Source organism: Tyto alba, unplaced genomic scaffold (assembly GCF_018691265.1).
Source record: "Tyto alba isolate M040663 unplaced genomic scaffold, T.alba_DEE_v4.0 Super-Scaffold_17, whole genome shotgun sequence".
NCBI classification, from domain to species: Eukaryota; Metazoa; Chordata; class Aves; order Strigiformes; family Tytonidae; genus Tyto; species Tyto alba.
In genome coordinates this window covers 18,939,480-18,954,709 of record NW_024881279.1, presented here as the reverse complement: position 1 = coordinate 18,954,709, position 15,230 = coordinate 18,939,480, and the positions used below count along the sequence as shown (strand labels likewise).

General features: G+C 38.5%; 1 protein-coding gene across 2 annotated transcripts in view; it reads right to left on the bottom strand.

Moving 5' to 3' along the window:
* Positions 1 to 15,230, bottom strand: part of DOCK2 (dedicator of cytokinesis 2) — a 193,714-nt gene that overhangs the window by 23,354 nt on the left and 155,130 nt on the right. For both annotated transcript variants that reach the window (XM_042790158.1, XM_042790159.1), the window contains exons 34-39: positions 11,827 to 11,912; positions 6,290 to 6,446; positions 5,083 to 5,123; positions 3,711 to 3,801; positions 2,512 to 2,631; positions 802 to 891 (exon numbers count right to left, since the gene is read on the bottom strand). In XM_042790158.1, coding sequence (XP_042646092.1) covers positions 802 to 891; positions 2,512 to 2,631; positions 3,711 to 3,801; positions 5,083 to 5,123; positions 6,290 to 6,446; positions 11,827 to 11,912 — 585 coding nt within the window. The remainder of the gene's footprint in view (positions 1 to 801; positions 892 to 2,511; positions 2,632 to 3,710; positions 3,802 to 5,082; positions 5,124 to 6,289; positions 6,447 to 11,826; positions 11,913 to 15,230) is intronic.

The following is a 15,230-nucleotide window of genomic DNA, read 5'->3' as shown; positions in this document are numbered from 1 at the left end:
ATATGCAACACTGCATTTCTAATGGAATTGGCAAAAAAATTGCCTTTACCTTTTAGTTTACAATAGAAGCAGAATTGATTGGGAAGAAAAGAAGCTTTGTTTGTACACAACACTGTTTGAGAACATAATGTTTTAATTCCCATGGTTTCTTTGTGGAAGGTTCAAGGGTATCTATTGAATGAGCCCTAAACATTTGTTAAAGATCATGCAAGTGTGGAGTCTTGGGGGCGGGAAAAAAGAAGGTATGTGGGGGAGGGGGTTTCTTAGATTTATTCAATTTTAATGGAAACAAATAATTGAACGTTTAATCTTCCTTTAAAATCTTCCTTTTAGCCTCTGGACCTGGTTCTAATTCCTTGTGTTGTATTACTTCCCCAGTTCCCCATTAGAACTGAATTCTTTAGGCTTGTCAATATTTGGGTTCCTAAAATTTAAAGGAAAATTTCAGGGAAAAAATGCATCCAGGCTCTTTTTCTACACTAAAGCTGCCCGAAGGCCTCAAAAACTTGTTATATTTCTTTGATACACGGCCTTTAAATTGTTCTAACTCAAAACACGTCTGTCTCATCTATAGGAGTTTCAAGATATCTCAGTAAGTGGTGTCCATGCAACTGTACCAAACAGTTTTTTATTAATATTTACTTTACCACTGGAATGTTAGAACACAACATAGCAACTCTTTGACAAATGAATCAAAAATCAATTGTACACAACAAGCTTATAAGGAGCTCTATCATTTGATAGCTCAAAAGGTACTGATTTCTGTGACTGAAATAATTGAAGATCTGCATATAATCTTACCAGGTTTTGACTTAGAAGTTCATAGTCAAAAACTTCCTTTTCATACTGCTCTGCAAGTTCTTTGCATAACGATATGGCTTCTTCCCACATCTGCAATGTAACCACATATTCAAATAGTAAATCCAGTACCAACAAATAAGTTTTTAATGCATCACTGTTAAACTGCAGCTTTATTGATTATGCTATCTTTAAACTGCAGTCATTTATTAACTGCACATTTAGAATGGAAGACCCAAGGCAATCATAAACTTTAGGAAAGCAGATTAATGTGAAAAATAAAAGTGTTTTATGGTTCATTATAGGAAGGAATAAGTAAACCTACTTTATTCTTACAATAAGATAATAAAAATTCACCTAACCTTTCAGATACATTGGAGGAGTAAATGGCTAAGGCGCATAAGATCCAGAATATACCCCAAGCATAGGAGCAGTGTATGAGGGGACTGACTCCTGCCTCTCTAAAACAAACACACTTCATTTTACAAGAAATTCTGAAGCGTACATAATCATAGGTAGCCTTGCATATGACAGCTCTCCTACTCAGCTAAAAAATGATAAGGCTTAGACTTAAGCTGCCACACACCTGGAGTAGCAGCTTGTTTCTTTCCACACAACTTAGTGGCTACCACTGAAAATTACTGTGAGGAATTACAAAGCTGGATTGGAAAGACCAGGGCAGAATTGGGTCCTCTGAGCATCACCCCCTGTGGATTGGTGCCCACACTCGTTATGACCATTTTTAAACGGCGCCGTGTACTCCTAGGCTGGGTAGTTCTGAACCTCCTGTCTGCATTAGGCTGCCTGCAAACCTCCTCTGCTGTATCCGAGGAGAACCTGAATGCCGGGCAGATCAGAAATCATGAGAATTTGATTATTCTGATGCAGTGGGTGGGGACTGCTATATTGTAGTTATTTCAGATACCAACAAAGAAACCCGAGGAGTTATAAATAGCACTGCATTTTCCTGTACAGTGCTGAAGCACCAAAAACTTTCTACCTTCTGAACTATGGGAGGGACTTTAGTAGGGGAGCTATGTCTTTATTTTGCAAGAAGCAGTAATGAATTGCCTTCCCCCTTCATACCTTTGGCTACAGCTGGACAAGACATTATGACTTAAAGGCCTTACTTATCCAGCACTGCAGAATTTTTCCCTTCTTTCTAGTCATTTGTTTTATTTCAGAAAAACTCAGCTCTACTGTCATTGTTTCGACAGGCAATTTTATTAACAGATTTTTTTGAAAAAAAATGAACTAAACTCAGGTACTAAATGTCAAACTACTGTATTTTAAGTTTGAGGTTCAAGTCTCAGACTTCTGTGAAACAAGTATTTTCATTCTGAACTGTCTGATTTTTGGGGAGATAATGACCGGATGGTTTGGAAACACAATCTGTGTAGTACAGTTCCTTTTCACAGTAAAGGAAAGGATATTAAACATTTGTTATTATTTTATTACTGCCTGACAGAGATGCCTGTAACTAGTACAAACATCAGCCCTCTTTCTTTGTGAATGTGGTTACTGAAAGAATATGTTCATATACAACAGATACACCGTGTGAATAAGCCTTCAGGACACAATTTTTACTTGACCCACGTTTCAAAGAGGATTTCCTACACAAATCTTTTATACAGAGAATATTCATTAAATACTACTAAACAAGGTAACACAGTAAGAAGAGATTTGGCAGGGGGAAGAACTCTACAGACCTACCTTTCCTTTGTCAAAGTATTCTATGATCTTCTCATACAAATTCTCTTTCAAGTGTCGGTAGGTCTGTGAACACTGGAACTCTGTTGACATGACTTGGGGTGCACACTGTTCATCTGACCACTGAGCATAAAAGCACACGAAGAAGACACATGATTTTGGAGTTCAACATTTCACACAGACACCCGCCCTCCCCCAAGGTCTAGTCCCCTGGGCTCTTCTAAGTGTTTTCTTCCCCAGTCTTTTTCACCCTTCCACAAAGGCACTGGGAAAGGCACTGGAAATGCTTTCCTTACCTCTTCAAACAAGTGCTGTACTTCATGTGATAACCAGGACTATGCATAACATTTTAAAAACCTGTGTTCCTTCCTGACCCCCATCCAAGAATTTTGGATAAAAATCTATGTGAGAAAATTAGTTAATTTTATTTCAGTGGTGTCATCTTCACTGATTTGGTTTTGGTTTTTTATATTAAAATATTTGCATATAGTATTGTCTTTGTCTATACCAATACATACAATAGATTTCATTTTTATATGATCAGAAACATAAAAATGAAGTTCAAGCAAAACAGCACTGTGAAAAGCCAAATTTATATGGTGCTGTGCTAAAAGAAATTCCATAAGAAATCTCAACTTTTTGCTGAAGAACAGTTGAATTTTGAATTTCCCTTGAAATGGAAATGCATCTTACCATTTCTATTGATTATGTTAGTTAATGAGAACAAACATTATAGTGAAAAATAATAACCAGTTAAAAAAGAAAGCAAGCATAATTTGGCAGAGTGATTCATATTATTTAAAATGATAAGTCAGATGTCCCTCTGTGATAGCTGGAAAAAACTGTGTTTAATTTTCATCATTGTTATGTTTGGGATAATAAGAAATTAGCAAAATGAAAACCACATGGAATTTAAATGGCTTCAGAATTTGCACACAATGTTCTCACTATAAAGTAAAACTGTTTTTGCTGCAATGTTTAGTTTTACCCATGTGTGGCTTTTAATCACCTATTGAAAATACAATTTCAGCAATTAATGTTAATTTTGTATGACCTACTGCAGTATTTTTAACTAGAAACTTGAATACCTTTAAGGTGAATAACTAATACACAGCAAATTAGAGATTAAGACAATCACTTTTTAATTTATAAATGTGAAAATTGCAAGAGCTTATTTATATATCGAATTTAGAAAATCTAACCTTCAAGAGCCACGTATGGAGTAGAAGGGTATATGCTGCTTCCGTGTAATTCTCACAATCTAAATGAAGGTCTCGCAATTTATACAAATATCTGTTAGAGAAGAGAACAAGAATTAGACTCGCTACTGACATGACTGCGATACGAACTGTCAGAAAAATTCTAGATGAACTGTGTAATGGGAACTTCGCAGATGTCACGCAGTCACTACCTGAGGAGTCTTTAAGGACAGAGGGGTTAAAGCTCTGTGCGTTTGTTCAGACTTTTCTGAATGCTGAAACACTGCACAGGAGGAGAAAGAGCCAACCTCCTCCTGTGAATTGCCGTCAGCTCCACCTCTAAGAGGAAGAACCGCTAGACTCCAGGTCTCAATCGGCCCTCTGAGCCCATTATTTCTAAATGCTGTTACTAAAGATAGCTGCCCTTCTCCCTAGCACTTTTCGATTGCATGTCAACACTTTCCATGGAAATAGATGCAAGCACAACAGATAAGGTAAAAGAAAAATCACAAAGTACCGGCCCAGAAAGACAAAGCAGGTCCCTGTACAGTTTGGAATGTGGTATGGGCAGAGGAGCTGTTGTAAGTCGTAAACTGCCAGTTCGGCACCAGTTCACGGCGTTACCATTCCCAGTTGTCACCCCAACCGAAAATGTGACCCCCCCAGCAACGCCCGCAGAGGGAGCGCTGTTTCTCCCTGGCCGCTGCGGCTCACAGCTCCAGGTTTAGCCTTGAATCACCATCAGTGCTCATTTCAGCTGAGGTTCTGGGCTTCGTGCTGGAGCGGCTGAGGTGCGGGTGGTTCTGCAGATTGAGAGGCAGCAAATAGCTTCTGAACAGCAAGCTTTGCTGCAGCTCATATGCAAAACTCTCCGAGACAGCAAGAGGCCGTGTCACATCTGAAAGAATTTGCCAGTAGAGCTGCAGCTCTTACAGAAGAACGCTCTACTAGTAATTCTGCATTACATCTAGTGTTGCATATTTAAAGAGACTTGGCAGACTGCACAATTCTGCAAAACTTGAATGCGTCTTCTGCCCTTCTAAATGTATAACGCAACCTCCATCAAACCTCAAATCTAGCTGCATATTCTTTATTTAAAACAATAGGCAATGAATGTTGAGTCATTTGATCAACTAAAAGTTGATTCTTGGGGGAAAAAAACGCTGCTGCTGAATACATATGCTAGGTTCCAAATTGCTGAAAGCTAAGCAAACAATGGAGCAAGAATATAAATGAGGCCTGGGCTACAACAGCATCACTGTGTATTGTAAACTAACATTAAGTAAAAGAAATTCAAGAACAATGATAAAAACAGAATTCATAAGAGAAAATTATTGCCCTCTCCAAAATAGATCCGATAGAACAACTGCCATACCTGATATACATCTCTTCACGGTTAATGTCCTTGTAGAAATTCTAGGGACACAAACATTTAAAAAGTTATCTCCTAATGTATTTTAATAAAGCACAAGATAAAAATATATATGCTGAGGTTTTGCTTTTCTCGCTAGTTGGACAGCATAAGAAAAAATATTTACACACTATCTTAAGTTGAAACCTGGTATTACTACTTCAATTAATATTTTATTTAGTTATTAGTATGTGTTATTAGTATACATACATCTGTATACTTCCAGTTTACTAACGAATAATTAGTGAAAGTTTTTCTGTTGGAGAAGATGAAAGTATGGTTATCCAAATGCATTAACATAATAAACTACATGCTCTGGCTACAGCCGATGGCCAGAAAAGAAGCTGCTATTTATTGAAGTTGATACGTAACACTTGGTATGTCACACTGTCGTGCAATACCCATACAGAGGAGCTAATTCCAGGAACGAAGCCCATTTTTGTCACCATAACCCTTGTGCAGGTATATGAGTTGCTAAGGTTGTGCAAAATGTATTGATGAGAATTGCCCCTTGAAGGAGTTGCGGAAATTTATACCACATTGCAGAGCGATTAGTGACGAACGGAGAGTACGTGAGTGCAGTACATACTAACAATGTCCTCTTTCCAACCTTTAAAACTGATGAAGGTTCCTCTTCAGCTTAGAGGAATTTCCTGGTGGGGGAATCTCTATATGCGATATCCTCATTATGAAATAGGAATAGAAAAAAGGACAGGATGGCCTAAAACCAGATGGGAGACTCAAATCTTCCTGGCACCTTACCGCAAGTCTATCTTGCAGGTTTTTTCCCTAGATTTAAAAACCAGAACTGTAGAGGTTCCTACACAGCAAGTGGGCTAGTTCCTTACGCAAAACTAGACTCTGGCGAAATCCCACTGTTACCTTAAGCCCATCAAAAGGTAAAGGTATATGAGCAGCAGAAATCCTTATTTATTCACAGGATCAAAGTGGATAAAACCTACAAGCAAAACCAAAAAACTGAGTGGACACTACTTTCAGGTTTATGTGTATATCCATGAAAATAGACAGAAAAATCTCCTGCCTCCACGTTTAAATCACTGCTGAGCATTGTCAACCACTCCTCTTCCCAGGAAGATTTACCTTCATCTTTACTAAATGGATTCTAAATCTCTTCCTCTTTCTCACACAAGAATTACAGGAGAGAACATACCAGTAAGTTCACAGTGCAGCTCATGCGATTGTCCTTGCTCTCATCATTCATCACAGTTCGGTAATCCAGCAGTTTCTCCAAGAGGCCTTTAACGAGGCTGACAAAACTTTCAACCAAGTTAAAAATGCCGGGGTACTGACACGCACACTCTGTAAGACTATAAACACAAAAAAATGTTTTTACAATACTGTGAAAATTATTGGCCCATCAGCTGAAAAAACCGTTTTGACCTGAAGACAAATACTAAATTAAGGGTAAGGCAACTGCAGAATGCCCTGGAAATTCCTTCTGGGGGCTGGTAATTGAGATATCCAGAAGACAGATGGGATAGAAATTAAAAGGAAAAAAAAAAGGAAACATTTACTTTTCCTGTCCGAAAATTACTTAAAATTCAAGGATATACCACAATTTCAGAACAGGGCAACCTGCATCTGTGGTGTAACAAACTCAGGTCTCTGGAACGCCACACTGCTGCAATAAGCACACCTTCCTTCCCTCCATTATTGTGCAATATAAAATGCAACAACTATTCTCTTCTCTTTATACAGCTACGTGCGAGTAGAAAGTTCAAACTACCATAAATTACAATTTTAAGACAAAAAAGGCATTCACTAACAAGACCTCATAGGAGAAATTCGCCCTTGAGAAATAAGCAAAAACAAACAATAAACTTTCTGCATACTAAAAAAAAAAACGTTAGTTGTCCTTTGATAAAAATATAGGAAAGTGAGTTTTATACATCATCACCAGATTCCAATTTACATTAACAAACTGTTAGCATATGCTGTTTCTCTGTAAAGTGCTGAAGTGATTTAGGAGTCGATATTTCATGTTACTATCATAGCTTTGTTTTCAGACTTTAACTGTTTAAACAGTATGAAATTATTAGCAGCACCTCATGAAGGACTATTTTCTTTCTTTGCTTAAGAGCATTCTGGTTTTCTATTGGGATTCTCTCTGACACACTGCATTTTTTTTTACATACACTGATGTATATATATGTTTAGAGACGCATGCGCTGGGCCCGGCTGAGGCGGAGCTGATTTTCCCTGGAGCAGCCCGCAGTGCTGGGCTGCGTGCTGGTACCGGGAAAGGTGCTGCTCACGCCCCAGTGGAAGGACGCAGCCAGGGCAGCTCACCCCGACTGACCGAAGGGATATTCCACACCGTACGATGTCTGCTTGGAAGGAAACGCTAACAGAAAGCGGGGACACACACAAGTTAGTTCTTATGTTTGTCTCCCAGGGAACCCGTGCAGGTACTGAAGCCCTGCTGCCCGGGAGGTGGCTCGACATCGCCTGCTGATGGGAAGTAGAGAATAAACCTGGTGGTTTCTTTGCTTCCACGCATGGCTTTTGTTGTAGTGAACTGCCTTTGTCTTGACCCACGAGTTCTTTCCTTTTCCATCTTATTTTCTCCCCGCCACTGAGGAGGGGAGTGAGAGAGCGGCTTGGTGGGCAGCTGGCATCCAGCCCAGGTCAGCTCACCACAATGCACAGAGTAATTACAGGTGTATTTTACATATTCTATTAATAACATCTCAAACCCACCACGTATGCTCATAGGAAAATAGAAAAAACAAGCTAACAATTGCAAAATTATCCCTGAGACTATGCTGTGCACTTACGCCAAGCAATTTCGATGACACATTAATCTTAATTTCTGATCTCTTAGTGTCTCATTAACAGTGCTCAATTTATATGGAAATAAATTGAATAATTTATTATTAATTTTTAAATACACTTATTTTTAAAACTTCCATTATAAAGTATTACATTTTACTTAATTGCAAAAATATTTTTTTATTCCTCCAAATTATTTGAACTTTCTTCAGAAAATACATGTTCATATTAACTTTAACTGCAAAGAAAACCTCGAAGATTTGGCCTAGAATGGGACCTCACCAATGTACCCAAAGTCTCAAAGTTCAGCTCCAACAGAGTTACTTGGCTGAGATGTGGGAGCGTGTACATGTGTGTCTGAAAGAACATTTGTATTGTACAAGATGTGACAGATAGAGGTTAAAGAATGAAACCAGAATATATTAATTGCTGTCGTCTGACTTGTCTGAAACAATAACTGAAATATTTAAATACATTATTGAAACATGGCTTGTGACATTAAATGTATTGCAAATAGAATGTTAAATACTAGAGGGTCTGAAGAGTTGACAACTGACAAAAAAGGCTGGAGCATGTTAAATGATATTTGTGGAAAAGAAAGTAAGAAAGCTTTGGAATCACGTAAGAGACTGGAACACTATACAGGAAAAATAGGGTTATTTTACACATGGTAAGTATCAGAAACAGGGTAAGATGCTAACAAGGAAAGCACAGCCACCATTTCAGAGACTATTAGGAATTTTTGCCATAGGTTCACTGGGAGCGACAGCGCACAAGGCAGGCCTAGGGACATTACTTGACTGTCAAATGAACACGAGGCACCATGACATCACATTTCTTTCCAATACAGGTAGAAAAACTGACATAAAACACAAGCTTTTGCTACATCTCACCCAGGATACAGTATGTAACTCCAGTCACTGAAGCAGGTGAACTGGAATACACACAGAAGAGAACTGCAAAATGAACAGGAGAGAAGAATACCCGTCTCACGAGGGAAGATTTAAAAAGTCGTCCTGCTCAGCTTTATACAATAATACCAATAAGGACAACCCATAAAACTTTAGAAAAAAAATATTTTTTTCCCTAGGAGGGAGTAAGAAACCTTTATATTTTTCAACAGAGCTTGAAAAAAATTGAAGTTTTAAAATAAAAAATGTTTTCAATAAAGCTCGTGAAAACAACTGCCTAACGTGGGCCATTGCAATGATGGAGAACTGGAAAGCTTCCAAATGCTGCTTTGTGTTGTGCCTGCATTAGTAACTAAACCACACCAGAACTCATCTGCTGAGCCTGAGGACAACTGCCAGAGTACAACTTGTATTCGCAGTTAGATTCTCCTCCATTTCCCAGAAACAGGGCTGCCCTGTCTGTTCTGCTTATCGAACAGCCTCTCATCTGCTCCACGTTCTCCCGACTGTTCCTGGGTGCTGCCCGGGACAGCATTCGTCAGCTGGGTCCTAACCCCGCCGCGGCGCCCGCTAACCTTCTGGACTATGGACAAATGCGAGGCAGGGCTTAAACTTCTGCTGCACCTATTCAGTTTCCTGGGCGTGGGCCAGTTCCCAGCAGCCAACCAGTTTGGGAAAGTGCTGGTTGCAGGGGTGAGCATCGACACACCAGACCGTCACTGGCTACTGCTGCGCAGCTGCATTCAGGTGGCAACTGGAACCGGGCAGGAATGCAGTTACAGGAAATTAATTGATGAAAATAAGACTAAATGAATAAATCTGGAACCCAGTTTAACTGAGTCTCTGTCCATCTGGAACAGGGAGTTGGGGACGGAGGCCTGAAATCCCTGCTCTGAAAGGTGTAAAGGTAGGAAGATTTAAACCCACCAACCAACCAACCGAGAGAAGAGAAGAGGGTCCAACCACAGACAGGGCACCAGCCTCCGCTTCGACTGCACTACTGCACGATGGCGTTTAACTGGACAGGTTCCAGTTCTCTAGAAGAATATTTGAATGCAAGGGTAAACTGCAAGCGAGACAAGCGAACAGTGTTACACAGCTCAGAAGAAGAAAACTTCCAAGAGTCTCATGCACAAGATCTGAAGGAAGTTTTTTTCTTTGCATTAATGAAGTTTCCATTTGAATACTCTCTCCAGCTTTAAGGCAACGTAGTATTTCAAAAGAGATGTAGACATTGTAGGAATGTCCAGAAAATATTTCATATGACAGACTGAAATATTGGGGTTGTTTACCCTAAAGAGAAGACTGAAGGAAACTTGACAGGAACTAACCAATTTCTTAAAAGCTGTTACAAAGAGAAACAGAATAAATTATTCTTTTTGTCCCTTGTGGGTAAAACAAGAACTGTTCGGCTTAAACTGAGGCAAGGAAGATTTAATATGGATATGTGGAAAAAAAGCCTTAATAACAGCAAGAAAAGTTTAGCATGGCAAGAAATGTCCACTGTGTCAGCTGAATCCCCAGTAGCAGAGATGATGAACTGCAGCGCCAGTTTCGGCAGGCATCGCAGTTCAGGCGTTGCAGCAGTGTGAGTAAGGGAACGGCGTACGTGCAGGTCTGTTCTGTCACCCCAAGCACTAGTCTGACCATCTCTGTCACCTCTCAACTATCCTAAGACCTGAAGCCAAACAGTAAACATTCAAAATCAAAAAATTAGTTTATTGCTGTCAGTTTACATAGTCATTGCATGTTAGGAAGTGCAAGAGACATTTTTAAAACTTCATCTGTCCTTGCCAGTGTATCAAAGAATAGCTTAATACTGCTTAAGAAGGGTCAGTACTTGTACCTTTTTCAGGTCTGCCTCTCTATGTTATCTGCTTCCTCACAGAACAGACATTAAAGTAACACAGCATAACATTTAAATTATGTTTGATTTAGATTATGTTTCTTTTAAATTTTACTACTTCATTAAAACATAATTACATATTATTTACATAACATTTACATGTTATTATTTGATTATATAATTAAATATTTTCTACAAATATAAGTTTTCACTGAAAGTAGATTTTTTTCCATTGTAGTGTACACAAAGATTTCATGCTTCACCTGGTGAGGGATGTAACTTTGTGCAGGGGAAAGCAATCTTTGCAAACATAGAATACACACAAGGTAGCAGGCTTTGAGAAAGGAAAAAAATACACACTCAACATCACAAAGCCTGTATCGATTTTGTCAGGTAGCCAACGTGCTACAGCATTTTTATACTTAATAACTATTAGGTTATGAATGCTTGAGAAAGTACGTGGTGAGTGATGTACTTCTCACTGTTACAGTCCAAGGCACAAAGGTAGCAACAAATTCTCAGAGGTAAGAGCAAGGATTCCAGCACCGCCCAATACATCACACACACAACCTGCCCCAAGTGAAGACACAGCTATTAAGTCTGAGAAGAAAACTGAATGTGGGCAGCCAAGAAGAGGAGGAGATGCTATACCAGGCTTTGGGATTGTTAGCAATACAGAAATATTCTTATTAAATGGTAGCACTTCGCAATATTCTCCTTCCAGGATAGTCCCCTTATGTAAATTCAGAGAATAATCTCTTGGAGCCCAATCTAGACATTGAGAAAAGCAAGACAGACACTTTAAAATACCTTATTCTTATTGGTGTGAAGTAAAATCAAAAAATGTTATAAAGAAAAATGGGAAAATACTAAAAAATGGGGTGAGCAATTATTGTTGCTTGAAAGTTGGATAGAGAAATGCATGTTAGGTATCATTTCTTCGTATTTTAGTTGGAGCACAAAATACTGAGAAGGAACCAGGAAAACAGTTTCAACAAGCAAAACCAGGTTTACTAAAGCAGTATTCTATTTCCAGTCCCTTCATAAAAAACCTGCTAAGATTCTATTTTATTTTTAAAGTGAGGTTACCAACTTAAGAAAAGGGAACAATAAGATAAAATCACATCCTGAAGGTGTTTGTTATCATGCACTACTTACATGGACTCGAACAACTGCATGTAGTGTTCATCCCCTCGTCCTCCTTCCACCTCGTGGTCCAACTTCAAAATTATTTCATTTTCAAACTAATAAAGCAAGAAAAATCAAAACACTGAGTAGATACCCAGAGGTCAAACACATTTCAGTACGACGAAAGAATATGTTTGTGTAGTTATATCACATATTCTCAATGGTTAAATGCTTGAACATATTTCAGCTGAATAATGCACACCAGTGGGAGTCATCATCGGTCTTATTTCTTTACTTATAAGGTCAAAAAGTACCTTTTCCTCCTTTCTGAACTGAAAAAGAATCTATGCAGCTTGTGTGCATACAAAGAAAGAAAACCTGTTAATATTTCTCCACTGGTCAAACCTTTTTAGCTGTCACTCATCAGCCAACTCTTAAAACTCCAAGGCCTCTAGGTTTCCTTTTATCCCCAATTTATCTTACGGAGAATCACTATCTCCCAGTTTGCAGCGTCGCCCCTGAAACTTCAACCTGACTACTGGGCTCAGTCATTCCTATAATAAACTTATTGAAGCTGAGTATCTGAAGTTGTTATCTATATTATTTTCTTGCCATTTCTGTTACACCCTGTAACAGTGTCTCATATACTCAGGTACTTTTACATAATTAAGCAAGGGAACCGTATCTCACAATATTCAGAAAAAGAGAAAGACTAATTTCAAACGTTGTGACGCAGGTAAAGAAGAAGTTATCTGGGAAATTGATGCTAACCTGTGAAATTGTTGTTACAAATTGCCAATGACAATAGCTGGACAGCTTTAAAGTGCAATAAACTCCTGCAACATCTCTGGAGAATTTCTAGGTAGTACACCATTAATAATACCGTAGTAATAATTGGGTTAATTAAGGGTTAATCAAATCTAACATGTTTAGATCAGAATTTGTAATTAGACTGCAGTGCCTTTACCATGTATCATGCAAACTGCAGTTAGGTCTGGAAAATGAAAAACGTGGAAACTATAATACATGCATATGGTTTGTTTGGGGTTTTCCTACTCCCCCCCTTTTCCAAGCACCTTAAAGCGTTTAGATTTTCATGTTCAACAGATGTCCTCAAATGGTTGATATTTATGTATCAGACTCATAACAGAAATACAGAAGACAAGTTTGTTGTGTTTTGGTTTTGTTTGTTGTTTGTTCGTTTGCCTTCACCTCAATATAAAATGGAAAATGCCACTGGAAAATTCGAAAAAGCACAGCCTTAAATCAGTTGGAAATTTACAGAGAGAGGGTTCCAAGGAAAATAACCCCCCATTAATATTGTCCAGTGCAGACCCTGGCATTCTGAACCAAAATACTGGGTGTACTAGCCTACTGTTGTCCTTTAGACATGATCTGAAACAAAACAAAGAAAAAGTGTTCAAAAAAGAAAGTGTTTTAAAATAACCTGATATATCTATCTTGGAAAACATAAAACTATTTTAAATTAACGTAATATAAAAACATTGCATGGTAGAAAATAATGTAATTCAATAGGCTTAGCAGAAATAAATATTAAGATGCTGCAGGTTTTAATATGTTAAAAAAAACACTAAAAAGCAGTCAGCCCACTAGCATAATTTTTCCCAAGCTTCAAATATTATGTTGTGAGGAAGCTGGTATCTTTTTGCACCTGCAGGTTGAAAACTCAGCACAAGTACAAGACCGAGGAAAATCCCCTTCAAGGCAGAGCCATTCTTCCAGTAAGCAGTCTCCCCAGCTGTGACTATAAAGGGAATCCTTTTCATATCCTCTGGTTACCTAAGGCATTTTGACCTTGTTCTTTGCTTAGCCTTTATTGAATACCTTCATTGCTTCTAAGCCTCTTGCCTGATATTTTTCTTTGATTCTTCATTCTTTGACATCTCTTTTCGGCTTGTTATATGAAGACTCTAGGAGTTATAAAAGCATTCTAAGCTTCATCAGCTTGATTCACAGTCTGGGCTTTTAGCAGTGCTGAGAGCCTGGACATACACTTCCCCTAAGCTTCCATTTCACTTGGGTACACCCTCTGAAAGGAAGCGCGATACAGGAATCTCAAAATCTCAGTGCAGCTATTGTCCTTCCTTGTTCTCATCCAACTAACTGTATGTAGTTCAGATATCATCATGTGAGAAAACAACTTGATGTAGATTTGTAAAGGATCTGTACAGTTAGAGAATTACCAGTTTTTAATGCCAACAAGTTTTTTAAAACATTTCTAATGTGGCTGCCAATGTCCTCTTTGGGCAGTCACAACGTGTCTCAACCCCCTAACTCCAAAGTTTCTACTAAAATCTGAGTATCATATGAATAAATGACTCAGGTGTGGCAAAAATTGTATTCATAACTATATCGAAAGATATATATTCATATATACTGAATGTTTCACATTGTTACATACAGCATGTTGAGACAGCAGAAAAGACTGCTTGTGTGTGTTGTCTGTTCTATTGCCCTATGAATCAACTACAGACATACTAAAAATGAAAGATTCCTCATGCCCTGAGAGTGTGCACACGTGCTAGTGAGAAGCATGCAGAAGAGCACCGATTAGAAGATATTTGAGAAAAGCAGGAAGCAAGTCTAAAGGGAGTCCTCAGGGGCTAAAGAAAAATTTGTGTCCTAGTAAGATATAGCTTCAGCTAAGAGGAAGCTTGGCACAGTATTTTCAAGAAGCAGTGGGAAAAGTCTACCACAGGGTTCTAGGCAGGCCACTAACACGTCAAGAGGCACAGAGAAAGCATTAGAAAACTAAGAGATCTACATTGAAATAAAGCTCTGCTGCTTTACGTAGATATCATTATTAAAAGCACTGTAAAAATGACAAAAATCACTACTGTACTAACACAGCAAATTTTCACATTGTTAGTTCACACAAAATTTCACGCAATTTTCAGTACATAAATAATTCTGTTTTCTCCCTCGAGCATTTCTGTGTAACCGAGAGCTTTGGCAGACTGGGATCCAGATCATCCCGTCAGAGGGCTGGAAGGCTTTCATGGTAGAAAGAATTACTATGGTATTTTATATGCAGTAATATCAGATAACTGGAATGCAAGACATTTTTCCTTACTTATATTTATTCTCATCAAAAAGTTCAGCACTGAAGAAGCCAAGCCCAAAGCTACATATAAGAAAACAGATCTTCCCCTTCGAACAGAAAGCAGGTCAGGCATGCCTTCAGACTAATGTTTGGAAGGGACAATTCCTTTAGTTGTAGAGAACATGCCATTCTAACTGAAAATACGTTAGTAGATACACTTCCTTCAAGTAGGTCATGTTTAAAACCCTTCACTCAGAAAAGTTACTCAGCCTTTTTCAAGAATGAAGTCCAAGCATTCCGCCTTTTTCTCCTGAATATTCGATATCCTTCATTTTTGTCCTGAGATTCAGCTTAAACAGGACCAGCAAAT